The following is a 17445-nucleotide window of genomic DNA, read 5'->3' on the forward strand; positions in this document are numbered from 1 at the left end:
CTAGACTGGCTGGAGCAGCTGCTGGATCAGGTATGCGAAGGGAGAGGGGGAAGGAGTCTGTGGGCCAGATCCAGCCCTGTGCCATGGATGCATGCTATGCCCTGTGTGGGTCTGATCATACCCAGGGCACCAGGAGGGGCTAGATAGTGGGGCTCCATGGGCAACTATATGTTTGAAACCCCTGGTTTAATCAGACTTTTCTTAGATGGATAGGTTTTTCTGGTCTTCAAGTGTTTCACCAATATCTAGGCTTAAACAAACTATTCAGCCCTTCACTTACAAGATAATTAATTTTTTTTTGTTAATAATAAATATATTAACATTTAATTGGGGTTACAGTTGATTTAAACACACTGGGATTAAATATATTTTTAAATATACATGATGTGGCAGTTGAGAAGAGTGCATGGGCTAGTGGTTTACAGCTGGGTCATTTGTGTATTTTTTCCAACCCCTCTCTCATGCTATCTCTCAAAGTGTAAAATTAGCTTAATATCAACAAGCAGTTTCATTTGCTCATGGGTTTATCAATAAACAGATTTCTGTTCTGGGACAGGAATTTGCCAGATTTCATTGTGTGGCACTTAGGCTAGGGACAGACATTCAAAAAGCCTGAGCCTGAATTGATTTAATCTTTGTACTTCAGTCTAACCTGGCTAGGACAAACCGGTTTGTAAACTAACAGACATCCCCACTGGATTGAAGAAGTTCAGGCACTTGCCTGCTGTGACTCAGGATAGAAGTCAGGGGGTGCTAGAAAAGCCCTCTCTTCCCTTCCATAGTGTTGAGCTGAGGGGGAGCATGGCCAGGCCCTGGCAGGATGCTCTGATTAGGAAGGGTTCACCCCCTATGCCCTTGCTGTTGATAACAGAGCATTGAGTTACACTTCAGGAAGTTACGCAGGGAGTTGTTAGAATTTATCAGGACATCAAACAAAACAAAAGCCTCTCTGATTAGTTCAAGCTCTTCTTAAACAACTTTTTCCAAGAAAGGGACAGAGGGACATTACCAGCTACCTGTGTTTAGCTTCAAAAAAGCCCTGAGTGGACACTGTCCTGCCTGCCTTTGTCCTGTTTCCCATGGCACGGACCGTAGCTAGCATGCAGTATGCTAGCTAATGCTAGAGGTGTCTGTATACGGCAGAGGGAAGGGGGGAATCCCTGCTTGAACAGGAAGTGTTGGTGTGGGGTAGGGTGAATCCAGGCAGATGCTGCTGTACCTGCAGTCACTGTTAGAGCTCCAGCCAGGGAGCAGAGGGGCGGGGCCAGCCCTGCTGTGGAGCAGAGAGCAGAGGCCTGCCCAGGGTTACAAAGCATCTGGGATACTGGGGGACTGTGGTTTAACTTAAGCCAGGAAAGGGTCTGAGCCAGACACTGTATAAACCGGTTTGACCCAAATCAGTTAAGTCTGATACTACATTCAACCAGGATTATCTTAAACTGTTTTCAGCCATTTTTAAACTGGTTTATGTGCACTAAACATCTGTTCTGTTACAGGTTTAAACCAGTTTCTGATCACTTAAACTGGTTTATGTGTAATGTCTGCCCCTAGCCTTACAGACCTCAGATTTTTTTAAAATAAGGTTATAGAATTGCCTAAGTAATAATTTAAAAAAGAAAACATATACAAGCAACTCTTATTTGATGTTTTCCAAACATGTTTGTAATACTTGCTTTTTACTATCCTGTTCTGAGCAAATGGCAGTTCTACTATTGGAACAGAATTTAATAATGGTGTCTGTTTCATATTTCTATTTGCCATTCATTGTTGTCAAAATATAGAAGGCAGAGGGAACTATTCTTGGCTAACAGACATTTCAATACAGGCCTCAAAAGTAGCAGGAAGACATGGAATAGTTGTCAAATTCTCTGAACAGCTTGACTACCAAACTTTCAAAGATAGATGAGTGAGTAAGGGAGGTTACATTGCCTGATCCAGAACTGTGACACAATGGCTGTGATTTGCCTGGATATAATACTATGCCATGTAATTATTTGGATAAAGTTATTTGTACAAATGCCATTTTATAAAAATGAGTTGTACTGACTTACCTTTTCATTTAAATATCATAGGCAGAAGATGAAGATGATGTTGGTGATGATCTTGAATCACATGGAGAAAAGAAAGAAGAACTGGGAAGCTACTCAAGAAGAAAGATAGTCTCCAACTGGAACCGCTATGAAGATGCTAAGAAAGAGGCACAGAATGAAAGTGGAGAATCTCAGAGAGGATCAGACTTCAGTGTTCTGCTTAGCTCAGCAGGTAAGGATGTATTTTACAGCATAGTTCTTGCTCTGATCGTGGGTGCTAAAAGTGGACCTTGAAACGATCTAATTACTAAATTCAGAATTAGCTTAACCAAGTGCAAATTCATTGTTGTTGTCTACTCCTGCTTGGTAGTGCATTGCTGATTCTAAAGATGTTGCCATATTTGCTAAACCAAAACAAACAAAACTGTATGGTTCTGACCACTTGTATTTGTTAACATTATCTTGTGGTAATTTTGTTTCTGTTGTTGGTAAAATCTGTCAGTGGTTGAAATGAAAATGTTTTGTCCTTGAAGTCTTTAATACTGTCTTCCTGTTTCACATGTCTATATGACTTCTGTTGGCATTTTTTCTTTAGTTTTTTTGACAAGAAAGAATAATGGAGCATTTGCTTTCACAGGAGAAAAAATATTCTCAGAGAGATGCAAAATGGGGAAAAAAGAGGCCACACTTTGGGCCTGCCCTAGCCTTATCAATCTAACTGTATACTGAAGTGCTTAGGAAAAATGCCAGAGGCCTACTTCAGCTAGTTTTTAAATTAGAGTAACACATTGACATAATTAATGAATAGGATTGCTTTCTTATCACAGTACCTTTTTTATTATCAAACTAATTGAACATGGTTGAAAATTACAATTTCAGTGTGCCTGGAGAATTACAAAACATTGGGATTTACAGATTTGTGTAGGGGTTCATTAATTGCCTTTTATATTTGTGTTCATAAAGACTAAGAGACTGACAACAGTAGAAAGTTGCTTGATTTTGTGGACTACCTTAAAATTTTTCTAACTTAGTTTTAACTAGCTTAGTCTGATATCCTGTACCTTTTTCTACCCTGATTTTCTTTGTATCTGCTGTGTTATCAGCAAATATATATATATTTATCTTTAGTATGCTGTGAAGAATTTTCATTCTATATATTTTTTCCATTCTTATTTAGTCAAACAAACAGTGCCTCTGTAGCCTGGGACAAATATTGGGCTCACTGATTTTGTATTAAAGTCAGGAAAAAGCTCACCAAACCCTATAATTATTTTCATTAGTCACAAAAGTATAAAAGAATTATTATTTGACCCCAATGTGTTCTTTTCTGTGAATGCGTACTAAGAATTATTCCTGATTTAAATGCAGAATAGGCTTTTAATCCATATCATGCTTACAGTATATTTTTTTGTATTTTTATTTAGTAGAGCTAGGATAGCTCTTATCATTTTCTCTTGCATTTCAGCTGACTTACTGAGGTAGGACCTATACTGTAGTATAAAATATGGAAAAATTACCAGAGTGACTCAGATAAAATTAAGTGCCTGTAGATCGCAGAAACTATTTAATATTGTGGTATTCTTATAGTGTGTTTACCAGTATCTGCCATATGGCAATAAATGTTTCTTCCTATTATGCAGATAAATGCTGATCTATGTCTTACTCTTTTCTTTGCTGACTCCTTATTTATTCTCATTGGTTTAGGACTATGGTGTAGTTTGTTTGCCCTGCAGTAACTCATTTTTTACAACTTGAAGCACAGAGGGAGTGAGGACTGATTAGAAACCTTTTCATATTAAAGCATGCTGCCATGGCCCGTGCAACCTCACTGGTCATGCTGGAGGGATGTCTTTACATCTCAAATTTGCAAGGTAATCAGCTAGAGTTTAGTGCTATTCAATGGTACCTGTTCTTAGATATAACTCTAATTTGGTTGGGAGTTGACCTGTACTCTGAACACCAGCTGACCATATGACCTGTTTTGCTAATGTGTAAATTTTAGCTTTTGGAGTCTGTAGGGGCAAAGGAGCTGAGAAACAGTTTGCTTGCTTCACCATGTGTGCCCTCATTTTATCAGATGTGAGGATGTGTATAGCATAGGTGCAGCCCCAGTGGACATTGCTGACCTGAAACATGCACAGGGTCCATAGAGTGGAATTCATATAAACAACTCATCTCAAAGAACCACATTTAATGTAAGATAAGTATTCATTTCTTTTTAATCTATCTGTCCTCAGCTTACAGAGAGCACTTTGAGAGTATGAGGTAGTATGTTAATATGGATTTCAGCCAATTTTAGTATAGCAAATGTTTTGTGGCATTATTAACAGTTTTTTAATTACCCAATAATGGGGAGATAGTTAGCTGTGTTAGTCCATTCAGAGGATCTGACAAAGTAGTATCTGCAAAGTATCTACAAAAGTTCATGCCTCTTTAAATGAATTAGGGCAGGGCTGCACCTTAGGGCACTTTTACATGTGCTCCAGAGTGGGGGGGTGGGAGGGGCATTTTAATTAGAGTGTCTCTCTGGAGCTGCTCTGTGTAAAACATCCACAGCATCTTGTGTATTCAGTGTCCCGTGTGTCATAATGGAGGCAGGGCCGCTTTAACTAAAGCTCATTCAGCAAGCTTTAGGTAAAGCGCCCCTGTTGCCATTTTGAAATGTGGGGCTCTGAATACACGAGACGCTGCAGCACACTGCAGCATTCTGATTAGAACGCACCAGCAGCTCCAGCAGACTCGATTCATCTAATCAAATTAATCAATTTGATCAGGTTTGATTAATCTAACCTGACTGCGTCAGAGTGCCCTTAGAGACTACCTTCCATCAGATTATTTTTCTTATGATTCTTTGTTTAAATTAGAACTTTGGTCCTTTGTGTGAAAATAATTTTCTTTCTTTGAAGCTTAGTGAAGATATGCTATAAAGTTAGGAGTCTTATGTTTAACAGAAGTGCAACTTTGAAAAAAATCTAATCATTTTAAGTAGTACAGGGTAGCTTTGAGCACATGGAAGTAAAATCATAGTTAAGTTTTAACCTCAGCAGAGCTTTCTCTAATACCGTATTTTTCTCTTGTATATCACACCTTCAAATAAGATGCACACCTTATTTTTGAAAGGCAGAATGAAGAAAAAAAGATCTTTCACTGAAAATGCTGGTAAATATGGTATTTTTCCAGGGAGAACACAGGCAGCTGCAGTAGTGGGGAGCAATTGTGGCTGCTCTGTTAACCTCCTAGCTTTAGGACACATCAGGTGCTGCTGGCTTGATCAAACTGCCTGATCCCTCTTTTCTTCTCGAGTTGAGCTGGGTAGGCCAGCAGTGCCTGATCTTAGCCAGTAACACCTGTGGGGTTAGCTGAGGGCCAACTCCTCTGATTCAGCAGGAATCCTTGCCTTGGTGCCTGGGGCTCAGCTCTGCTTCAGAAATACAGTGGAGCTAGGCCCTGGGTACTGGGGCAGAGGCTCTTGCAGTCAGCTTCAGCAGTGTCAACCTCTCTTTCCTGGGGGCAAGGGCTGGTAATGCTGCATCTGGGCAGCACAGTGAGTATACAGGGTTCCTTTGATCCATAACCAGCAGCTTGGGAACTCCTCACACTCCTTGTGCTGCCCCCTGGATAGTACTCACAGTGTTATTTACTCTTTCCCCCTGGCAGAGGCTTATGCGGCAGAAGCTGTTATTACTGTACTGGCAAATTGCCCATTGAGAATGATGCGGGGGCGGGGAGGGACAGAGCGCCACGTCTGTCCCTCCCCCTGTCTGAGTCCGCTCCCCCTACCTTTGTCATCTGGGATTTGGCCCCACTCCCCCCTCCCCACCCTGCCGTGTCAGGCCCAGGCCTGCTCCTCCCTCCCCACCCCCTACTGGGTCAAACCTGGGCCTACTCCTCCCCTCCCTTCCCCCCCACCACACTGGGCCTGGGATTGCTCCTCCTCCCACCAGGTTGGGCATGGGCTCACTTCTTTCCCCTGCCCACCACATCGGGCCCAGGGTCGTCCCCCCCCCCCCGCTGCTTGGGGTCTGGGCCCACTCCGCCCGCTGTTGCCGCCACCTCCAGGGAGTGGGGCCGGGGGGAGGTGAGGCCAGCAGCACTGATGTCACCCCCCCCCCCCCCCCCCCACAGCTCTGTTCCTGCTATCCTGGCGATGCTCTGCCGCCACCCCCTGTCCGAAACACTTTTGGAGCACTCTGATTGGTTGTTTCCTGTTGAGACTTTTATAATATTAGAATTTCCTTGTTTAAAATGCACTCCTTGATTTCCTGCAGCTGATGGTGGGGAGCAGGGAGTCCATGTTATATGCATGTGAATCTGGCATCTAAACTGCTAATGGCTTGCTTTTTAATCTTGCTAATATTTGTCCAGAAACATGAGCTTCCTTTTTAAAATTACACTTCAAGCCAAAAGTAAGGGTGAAAGTCCTTTTTCAAAACAGACACTGTGTATTGGCAATGAAAACGATTGATGTAAACTCTGAGTTTTAAGTAGAAGAATAAGTTGGTGAGGGGAAAGCAGCAGAAACCATTATAAAGCAAAATCTGTTTGTGTGTGTGTTTCTAATATGCTTTTGTAAATTGATCTGGAACACTGACTGAAAGAGCAACTAGTTATCTTTTCCTATTTTTTTATATCTGCGCGAGAGAGATTATCTTTGAGACTATTATAGCACCTCATCTGAATGATTTTGGTCTGCCTGAAGTCAGTGTAAAATATTAAATGGGCAAGTCTATCAGTCTTTGTTCTGCAATATTATGCCAGAATGCAGATAATACCTGGCAAAGGAACAGATCATTACATGTGTTCAATAAAGAGAGTGGAAAATTTGTTTTAAAATGTTGAATCTTTTACTTTTCTCAGAATTAGCAGTGCAGTTCTGTTCACATTTACTGACTAGTATGAGATGTTGACTTTGTAGCGCTGATAACATTGTGTGGGGTATTAGTAGACGAATTAAATTATACGTGGCTGAGGTAGAAGAAAAATGTGTGCCATATTATGAAATATACATTCAGAAAAAAAGCTTAGTAGGGTTTGTCATGGTTAGTTAAACATATTTATGTATCCCCAGAGGGCTTCATTTGTAGTATAACGAAACGCTCCAAAAGGGCTGTATATCAGGATAGGCACAACCATCTCAGGGTGAAAGACAGCAGCTATTTGACAGTAGTTAAGCTAGTATAAAAAGCTTAATGCAGGTACTCTTTCAAAAAATACTACAATTTGCATAAGTAGTTAAGGAGACCTTGATTTTTGTCTCCTGCAAAAGAGCAACTTCAGCATGCACTATTTCAACTCTCTTGGGATGCTGGTTTGGAGTTGCCTTGAGGAAGAATGCTACATACAGAATGATTTTCTGCATGTGAAGAGCAAGGGAGGTTTGTTTAGTTACTGAAAAACAAGTATAGTAGAGGAAATGCCACTTCCAGTCTTGCTTTTATATATAGTAAGTAAGAAATGATGGTAAGAAGAGACGCAGTGTTCAGTTTCAGGATGTCTGACTTTTTCTGCAGTAGCTCAGTAACAACTTGGATCATATAAAACAGAGGTGTCTAACACGTGGCCAGGGAATTTGGGGTGTGGGTACTGGTGGGCATAGCTTGAAGCAGAATTTGGGGCTCTGGAGCCTGGTGTGCACATGATTGTCATGACAGGGGATGAGCAAGGGTTGTGCAATACAACCCTCAATTGCCATGTCTTCATCTGGCCCAGTGCTGCTTGCTCACCTCTGCCTGACCTTAGACTGCTTGCCCCACCAATGCCACACAGTGGCTGCTGCCATGTGTTCCAGGCCAGATCTGGCCTGTGAGGAGCTATGATCTGGATCTGGCTTGGGGTATGAGGTGAGTTTGACACCCCTGATGTAAAAGAATTGACCTGATGAAAAACAAAGCACAGTTTGCTTAAAGTGTAGATTAAGTTTGACTTGCACACAACCACAACATCAGAATTCTGCACTGAGCCAGTGTAATAATCCTATTGCTTTGCTGTTAATCAGACCAACTTCAGACTAAGACTCATTTCATTTTAGAAAAGACGAAAATGTCATCTCAGCATAGTTATATCTACAGCATGAAATGTAGCATTGAAGTGTTGTCCATATGTTTTCTATTTTTATTTAGCTGTTTTTGTAGCCAGACATTAATTAGTATGTGGCAAGAAATGGTATCTTTACATATTTCTTATTGTACTATTCTGAAGGTATTGTATATATTGGCATGTAATGAGCACATTATTTTTTAATATTATTGTTTTGGAATCAATATATTGGCTGTCTGTTATTTTCAGATACCAATAAAGCTAACTTTGTTTTTTATCAGAAGATGGGTTATTAGACCATTTTGACAAAGTAGGGACATCTGGTCTTACACTATGGAGTAGTTTGTGCAACAGATTGGTGCCAAGATATATTTCAAACTTAATGTTGCTGTTATAAAAGAAAAATAGGATGATATCAGAATTTCATCTTTCAGAAGTCTGGCATTCTAGACCTGCTATAACTTAACAAAAGTGTGAAATGGCAGTATTTACTAGTTAATTAAATAAGCATTTGAGAAGTAAATTCCTTGTTGATTTATAGGGGTTTAATACTTGTTAAATTCTGTGGTTAAACTACTACTTTTTAAAGAACATTGATGAAATTAATGAATTTGAAACAAACTTTTCTTATTTAGAACTAACAAAACTGATTTTTATAAGTTATCCTATTTGTACAATATCCTTAATGTCTCAAATTTTGATATGTGGTACCTACATTAAGAAAGCTATTTTATATGTTCATAAACTATATATTAATGTAATATAGACCTTTCCAGAACATTCTGATTGGTTACATAAAAGCTTATTTTTATTTTATTTATTCATTTGATTTTTTTAAAATATTCTTTTAGCTTTAATGGCAAAACAATAATTTGGTAATATATTCCTTGTTTTTATTTTGGTGGTGTTACTGTCAACAGTCTGAGGCTCTAACAACCTCTTGCCTTATATTAATTACATTCAACCTAAGTGGCATTCCAGCTGTGGCTCTAAGGCACGATTGCACTGCTACGTAAAAGAGCCTTCTTTTTATAGTCTAGCTGTGCATTTCCTTTTATTGATTGCTTGACTGCTCTGTGTTAAATTTTGTGTGATTCTGCTCCATCATACACCATCTTTTTGGTTTATTGTTTGTATACTTTTGATATCTTTACACTTCTAATAGGACAGTATTATTTTTAGTACTGAAATGGAAAACCTTTTTTATTTCTGTTTGATAGTTTTGAATCTTTTGAAAAATATTGCTGGTTAGCATTTCATTGTATCATAATGGACTCAACTGAGACTGTCATAAAATATTACAGCATAACTGGAGAAGGAAGAAAATGGGATAGGGCTAGTGGTATGGTTTTATCACTGTAGGGCTAGATCTTAGAATTATTATTTAAAAATAAGTTGCAATGTAATGAATGCAGTCTCATAGTTTGTTTCCTGTTCTTTGTGCTTTGGCTAAGATAGTTCACTATATTTTGGTGGACTTTTTATATTGATTTTCTGTTAGTAGTTTTGAGGGAGGAATCATTCATATTATTTAATATTATATAGAATAAAACAGTGGTGAAAAAACATTATTAAGGTAACGAAACTGAGCACTCAAAAAAGTTAGAAAATGTCAAAATGAAGGTTGCTTGGGTCAGTGCAACTTTAATATCCCTTTGTGCTGTGTGTATTAATCTTTAATTTCATGATCACTTACTGAATTTTTACTCATAGGACCCCTGACTCATTCAGTGAACAGAATAGGTAGTGCTCGCTTAATGAGCAGTTAATTAATATTTCGTTTTCTCCTGATTGTTTAATATATAACCATAGGTCTAATTTACTGCACTCTATTTAAACACAGCTCTGAAGAAAAAACTGTTAATTTCCTCCTAGACTATTCTGTGATGGTCATCACTATATAGTAAATACGTGTATACAAGCATGAATGAATTTATTTTCACAACACCTTTTTTAAAAGAGTTGCAATTAACCATTGTATAGATAGAGATTAAAGCACAAAGATTAAGGTAAAAACTTCCATTCGTTTGATGTATCTAGCTTGAGGTGCCCAATACTGATTTTCTGAGAATGTGGTTAGGACCACATAGTTACTGACTGACAGTAAAATGTTCCATTTCAGTGATTTGCCTGACATGATACAGAAGAACCCTGTGGCAAAGACAACAATAGAATCCAGTTCTTTAAGACAATATTCAGCTTGCTTACCCATTAGATAATCTTTTCTCTCATTGTAGTTCCATGTGCCATTTACTAAACACCTTCCAACTTCTGAAAAAATGAAGCTGGTATTATATTAAATGTGGTCTCACTGTTACACTTTTAATTAATTCCTCCAGCAGGTCTGTCTTGCTCACTAGATGATGTAGGCGCCTCTAGAAGATAGTATGTGATTATATAATTAAAGGCTATATCAAATGTGTAAGGCTAAATGCAAAAGTCTAAAGTGATATTCATCATCAGTGGTTCTCAACCAGGGTGCTGTCATACCTTGGGGTGCCCTGAGATCATTTCAAGGATGCTAGGGTGCTGCATAATGTTAACACTGTTAGATGCGCAAACATGATTTACAAGATAAACCCAGAGGCCACATCCAGAGGAGCACGGACGTTTGGTTCCTTGGGGACAAGAAGCAGCGGTACGCTTTGTGCCACTGCTACTTGTCCCTGGGGAATGTCTGTGCCACACCCCTTATGGCCATGCAACAGGTTACCCCAGGTGGGGTAGAGGAGGCTGGGGCCAGCAACTGTGCTGGTCCCAGCAACCTTACCTGGGGTCCTGGGGGCCAGGTAGGCTACAGCCATGGTGCTCCTACAACTGGGAGCCTGGCCAGCAGGCGGTGTGTGGCGGGCCAGGCTCTGGTTTTGGGTGGCGCATACTGTTGCCGCATGCGCCACCACTTTTTTTCCACATGGTTTTTTTGACCCTGGGGTCAAACCCCCCCACCCCCGCCAATCCCCCCAGTGCTACAAAGTAGCAGCACGGGAAATGCCTGAATGTGCACACAGTGTGTGGCTCTGTACTTGTCCCCAGGGAACCAATTTTCCACGCATGTCTGGATGCAGCCTCGTGGTTTATCTTGTAAATCATGTTTGTACATCTAATAGTGCTAATATTGTGCAGCACCCTAGCATCCTTGAAATGATCTCAAGGCACCCCAGGGTACAACAGCACCCTGGATGAGAACCACAGGCATTTAGCTTTACACATTTGATATAGCCTTTAATTATATAATCATATTCTATTCTTTCTAAAGGACCTTACATCTAGTGAGCAGGACAGACCTGCTGGAGGAATTAATAGAACAATTCTTCTATAGCAGAGGCTCTCAAATTGGTCTGCAGACCACCACTGATCTGCAAACTGCATTCAGGTGCTCTGCAGAAAGGTGACCTAAGGCTAAAGCTGACAAACATTACACCTGACTTCCCAGAACTTTGCTCAAAAACAAGGCACATCCATCGCATTAGAAAGGTAAGAATACTGATATTAAAATATGAGTTGTGTGCTTTCATTTGTAGAACAAAATCAGTTTATGAAGTGGTGTGCTGAGACCCTCAGCAATTTTCAAGTGGTTTGTGAAAAAAAAAGTTTGACAACCACTGTTCTATAGAATTGTTCTGTAATTTTTTTTTAGTGGAAAAAAAAAAAAAGTGAAAACTGAGAGGAAGGCACTTTTGGAGAAGTGCCTTGAGTCTAAGGAGGGGTGCCTTGAGTATAAAAAGGTGGAGAAACCCTGCAGCAAGGGAAGTTTAGGTTAGATATTAGGAAGAATTTTCTCAGTAGGAGGGTAGTAACACTGGAATTAGGTTACCCAGAGAGGTTGTGGAATCTCCATCCTTGGAGGTTATTAAGACCCGGCTAGACAAAAGTTTGGCTGGGATGATCTAGTTGGGGATGGTCCTGCTTCGAGCAGGGTGTTGGACTAGGTGATTTCTTGAGGTCCCTTCCAACCCTAATTTTCTATGATTCTAGGAACCTCTGAGCTAGATGGTAATCAGCCGTGTTGGAACCTTTAGACCAGTTAGACTTGATCTAATGGAGTAACTGACAGCAGCAGTAGGTTGTTTTCTTCTATGTGAATCGCTGGTTGAAGGGGCTGGGAGACTTTGCTAGGGGGTTTCTTACATATTTGCTAAAAGAAGAGAAATGGTAAGACTTGAGGATTCTAGATTTCTCTCCAGAATTTGGAGTCACAGACTTCTACTTATTACCCCAGCTTGATGCCTTTTGACTCATTTCTTCTACATTGTCCTTGTCCAGTGTCTGTCTCAACCCTTCCACTGCCTCTTTGTTCCATCCCCCTTCACTGTGCTTAGTTAGTTTCAGTCTCTACTGTGGGTTCTTATTCTATGCTCAGTCTTTACCCAGTAAGTCCTTAGGTTGCTATCCAGCCTCCTGCTTCCATCCCTTTCCTTAGACTCTGCTATCTTCACCACTGTCAGAACTGCTTCCCTCTCCCTGGCCTCCAGTTGCTTTTCTCCTTGCTGACATTCCTCTTCCTCACAGACAGCCTGTGCCAGTCTCTTCTCATCCACTCCCAATGTCTGCAGCTTCCTCATTTCTGGTCGTGAGCTCTTTGCCTAACCAGCTACCTTCCCTTATCTGTTTGCTACATCCCAGCTCCTTTTCTGATCTGTTGTTCTCTAAGTACCAGTCCCTGCCTTCCCTAGCTGTCTCTAGGTCCTTTTTCTCTCTGTTTCCCAATTTCACCTTCTGAGTCCCCTAGGTCTGGCTTGTTTCCATTCTGCATTTAAATCAGGCAGCATCCCCTGCCTCCCCCCATGTCTCTACATATATGATCTGTGAGGGGATGGAATATGAAATGAGGATATGTTCTTTGGAGACTTTAGCTGTTAAGCTCTGGCAAATCTCTACTAAGTATATGTGAGCTGCTATGTTTTAGAAGCTCATAACTTGGCGATTTCTGGGCTGATTTTCACAATAATGGTAAAAAAAATATGTCCCTGACACGTTTCGGGTATTTACTCCCATATTTTGAAGCATCGCAGCATGAGAAGTAAGTTACCAGAACTTTTTAACATGGGTGAAGTGTATTTTTTCTCTGGACTGGAAAATGGCTTAACAACGATGCCTGGAAAAAACAAAAGTCTTGAAAAAAACACCTGGCCTGCATAGGTAAATTTGAGCAGCTGAAAACAGTGTCTTTATAGTAATCTCGGGCTCATGAAGCAAGGTGAACATGTTTTGGATAATTTTTAGCATTTTATGATTGTTAGAGTGCTTTTAGTTATTTTTATTTTCTGTTTTATTGTTTAACACTAAACTTTTTTAAAATACCAAGACAAGAATATTTTTTCTTCTAACATAGGCTCCCAGTTGAGCTAAACTGCAAGTCCATTGTGGAGCCTTAAGGGAATATGTCTAGAACCAATCTAGTAAAAATGCAATTCAAGCAGAAAGAACAAAAGAAGTGGAAATGACAGAATAACCTTACTTTGCTAGACGAATCTTGCCAGGTTTGAATACTTGCCCTCATTCATTTATTGATCTGTCTTAAGTGTCCCAAAATAGATTTTGATCCTTTCTGGGCTCTTGAGAGTGAATAAATATTTTAGCTTGAGATAAGTGGTAAAGGGGCTGATTATTGAACTAACCAAAATGGTATGTTCTGTTTTTTGTGATCTGAGCAATTTCTTTTCATGACTTCAGCTACTATCACCGTAACAACCAAAACCCAGTTTACCTGCTTGGTATGCTTCAGTAACATTATTCCTAGACTGCTAGGTAGTGGGTATTAACAAAGTTTTGGTAATGAAATGTTTTTCCTTCATGTTTTTGTGTGTGCGTGTGTGTTTGGAGTATTGCAGTGACTTTTCTTAAAGATGGGACAAGCATTCTTACTGTGCATAATCCAGGCAAAAACATTGTGGCATGAGGAACCGTCAGGCAGCAGCATAAATCTTGATGTTGCTAGAATATTTACCCAGTCTTTAGTAACAAGGATATAATTTCCATAGGTACTTAGTACTCTGATGATGGGGTGATTCGTTCTAAGCTGAATAAAGACATTATCTGAATGTATTGGTTTCAGGGAGATAGGAGTACTGTGGGAGGACGATCTCTTATCCACAACCTGATGTACTGTTGTCTGCCTTGTGTTGGGTCTTTCTGTTCAAATTGATCTGTGCAAATTCCAGTTTATTTTTTAGATTTGTCAGATGAAATGTTAAGTTCAATTATTAGAATGAGTATTAATATTGTAGTTGGCATTTTTACATATCTCTGCAGGTATGAAGGGAAAAATTAGAAGCCTGCATTTACACGAAGTTCACATATTTTCTGTGGTTTGGGTATTGTAAAGGATGTAAGAGAAATTGTAACCTGAGACTGATTTGTTTTTTTTGTTTTTGTTTCCTTGTTTTCCACAATAATTTTGTTCAAGTGAAAAAGAATGGAAGTAGTGAGACATGCATTCTGATGCTAAGGAAAAAAGCCTATGTGCTCCTAGTACTCTGGGGAGTAGTTCAAAATCTGTTCATCTTCATGTACAAATTATTCTTGCAATGCTGCCTGTAAGGTACTGTACACTAAAATCTAAGTTCTCAATGGCATTCAGGTACCCAACTCTTACGTTCCATGGATATTTTCATGTTTATATGCCTGCAAAATTGCGTATGTCTTTAAGAATCAGTATCATTTTCATTTTTACAAAATACAAAAATTGCAAGATCTTTTCCATTTTAGTTTTAACTTGTGTACATATTCCTACAAATCAGAAGCGTCTTAGAGCAGCAAGAACAGTTATATTGGAAAACTATGATTTAAAAAAATAAATAAAAGAACAAGTCTTTTTCCAACAACTTTTTGTGTTATTTCCACCCCCACTCTTCCTCCTCTCCCAAAAAACTAAACAAATAAAGACATTAGGATTTCAGTGCGTCTCTCTTCTACTTCATCTTAGAGACACATTAGGAGAATTCATCTAAGACGAGTAACAAGAAAAATTAAATTGTTCAATGTCAGTAAACCCAGACCATTAAGAGTGTGCAGTTGCAGCCTAGAGAACCTCATGGAATTCTTATATTAATTGAGAGAGTGTTAGTGAAAAGACTGTATTACCCTGACTCAATATCCAGATTAATCTTCACCCCAAGTATCCAGCAAGGTTTTTTACTTTCATTTAAAAACCCCCGAAAGAAAAAAATATACCACTGCCAAAACCTCCCTCCCTCAAACCAAAATAAAACAAAAAAACCACGACCTGCCCCCACACAAAAACAAAGCTAAGAAGCCCTAAATGCTGCCCTTCCTTAAGCTCTGTTGAAATGCCCGTCTTTATACCTTTTCACTATTAAAGCCCCAACTCATTTAAGAAGCGTTTAAGAAATTATTCCCGTAGCTCAAATGGTCTTTGTGGGGGATCTACAAGCTCCAACCCTGTTATTGTCCCATGTGTTTGTCAATGTGAAGTCTCATGATGGATTTTCTGTTTTCTTACCTTGCTCTTTAAAGTGTAAAAATATGAAAATTAAACACAAACCATACATTGCAATCATTACATTCTTTAATTATTGAAAAACTGTTATTTATCAACTCTGAGGACAGTGTTTCTAATTATGAGGGTTCAAAAATCATGAATCAGATTTTTAAAAAATTGTATTTTGGCCCATCTTCTGTTAAATGTGTATGTAAAATATATGGGCCCCCCTTGTTTACCAGTTGCCACACAAACACACTCCATTTGGGGTATAGGGATCTGCAGTTCCCCCAGCTAGATACCATAGGCAGTTGCATCATTTAACATTTCCTTGCATGAACCCCAGATTCTCCTGTCCTCAGGAGACTACCCCATACATTTCCCTTTTTTCCCGTACCTCTCCTCTTCTTCACATTCTCCCTCTGTATCTGTAGCTCTTCCCATACATTTACCACATACAAAGGAGTATCTGCTCATACTTTCCTAGCCCGTTCCTTAACACATCCTCTCTCCCAGTTTTTCCCACTGTTCCATTCCTTGCATCTCCAAATTTTCCTTTCTGGTCAGAAGCCACCATCTTTCCTAGTAAGCCTGACTTCTGAGGGACATTTCCCAGCTCTGATTTGCTGAGGTCAAATGACCATGGTGATAGCAGCTTTTGTCTTCAATCTTACTGACAGTCCCGAGCAATGCTGGGTAATTTATATAAAGGCAGAACCTTACAAAATAAAGGGAGAGATCTGGAATTAATTAGAATTGTTAAACAACAGAAAAAGGCAACCTCAAGACTTGCAACAAAATCACAAGACTTGGCATTGCTTTAAGCTTTTTCCATCTGCTCAGTACTTCCTCCCTAGCTCTTCCTAATATCACACAAGACTCATCCTTTTTTGTCCTATTGAAGCAAGCTGTTCTCCATATTACAGTGTGACAAACTAAAAATAGGAAGTGACAGCTTTTAAATTGTTTGTTGGATTTTCCTTAAAAATGTGTATTTGCAGCATTCAGAAAGGAACTCTGTGCATCCATGTTTATGCACACGTCTTTGGGTACGGGTAAATGAACAAATTATTGTGAGACAAAAGGTTTTGGGACTCTGCTACATATGATAATTGCTGGTGTGCACATTTATACTCCATGGTAGCTGAAATCTAAACTATGGTAGTTAGCTCTCCTTACTGCAGAGAAACTGATATGCTGTAAAATTTCCCCTTTTAATATTACAGTAAGTTGTTCACATATGTTCATAACCTTTATTTTTACCTGGATCCAAAGCACCATCACACTATGAGATGGCAGAATTGGAATACAGGTTAAAGGCTTGCTGCATGCCTGGACTCTCATTGTATTGCCTCCACCAGAAAAAGTAGGTGAGCTCACTTGCATTTCTGCAAATTGTGTTCTTTTACATAGCGACCCTGGTGTCTGAACAGTGAGAATCATAAATGCTCAAAAATAATCACTGTCTAATAATTACATTTTAGCTATGTTTATGAGGTCAGGTTGGAGTATCTGAATCAAAGGTATTTCATAGGTAAGGAATAAACCAATGCTACAGCATTTACCAAATTCTCCAAATAACTAAGTAAAATTCTTACCGTTTGTGAAAGGATATGGTCTTTAAAGCCTTTTGTTCCACCTTGTTATATGATTATGCAATTGATGTATATTTTCACATCTTTTTGTGGGTGTTGGGAGGGAATGACAGTGGAGAAAAGACAGTAAAATAACTTCAGAATTCAGATCTTACTCTGTTTTTTTCACTTGTCCCTGGTGCTGTATGGCAGATGCTTAATGAAAGCAGGTATTTAGTGAGACCAAGATTTGATCAACCTCTAAGTGTTACTATAGGCATATATATATAAAAACCTCTTTTTCCTCCCCACCCCCCCAGCATTATCATAAAATAAATGTAAAAAGAAAAAAAATCCTTGAAAT

General features: G+C 39.4%; 1 protein-coding gene across 1 annotated transcript in view; it reads left to right on the forward strand.

Annotated features, from left to right (window-relative positions):
- Positions 1-17445, forward strand: part of AVEN (apoptosis and caspase activation inhibitor) — a 189847-nt gene that overhangs the window by 31832 nt on the left and 140570 nt on the right. Inside the window, exon 2 of the mRNA XM_014595458.3 lies at positions 2073-2262. Within this exon, the coding sequence (XP_014450944.3) occupies positions 2073-2262 (190 nt within the window). The remainder of the gene's footprint in view (positions 1-2072; positions 2263-17445) is intronic.

Source organism: Alligator mississippiensis, chromosome 2 (assembly GCF_030867095.1).
Source record: "Alligator mississippiensis isolate rAllMis1 chromosome 2, rAllMis1, whole genome shotgun sequence".
NCBI classification, from domain to species: Eukaryota; Metazoa; Chordata; order Crocodylia; family Alligatoridae; genus Alligator; species Alligator mississippiensis.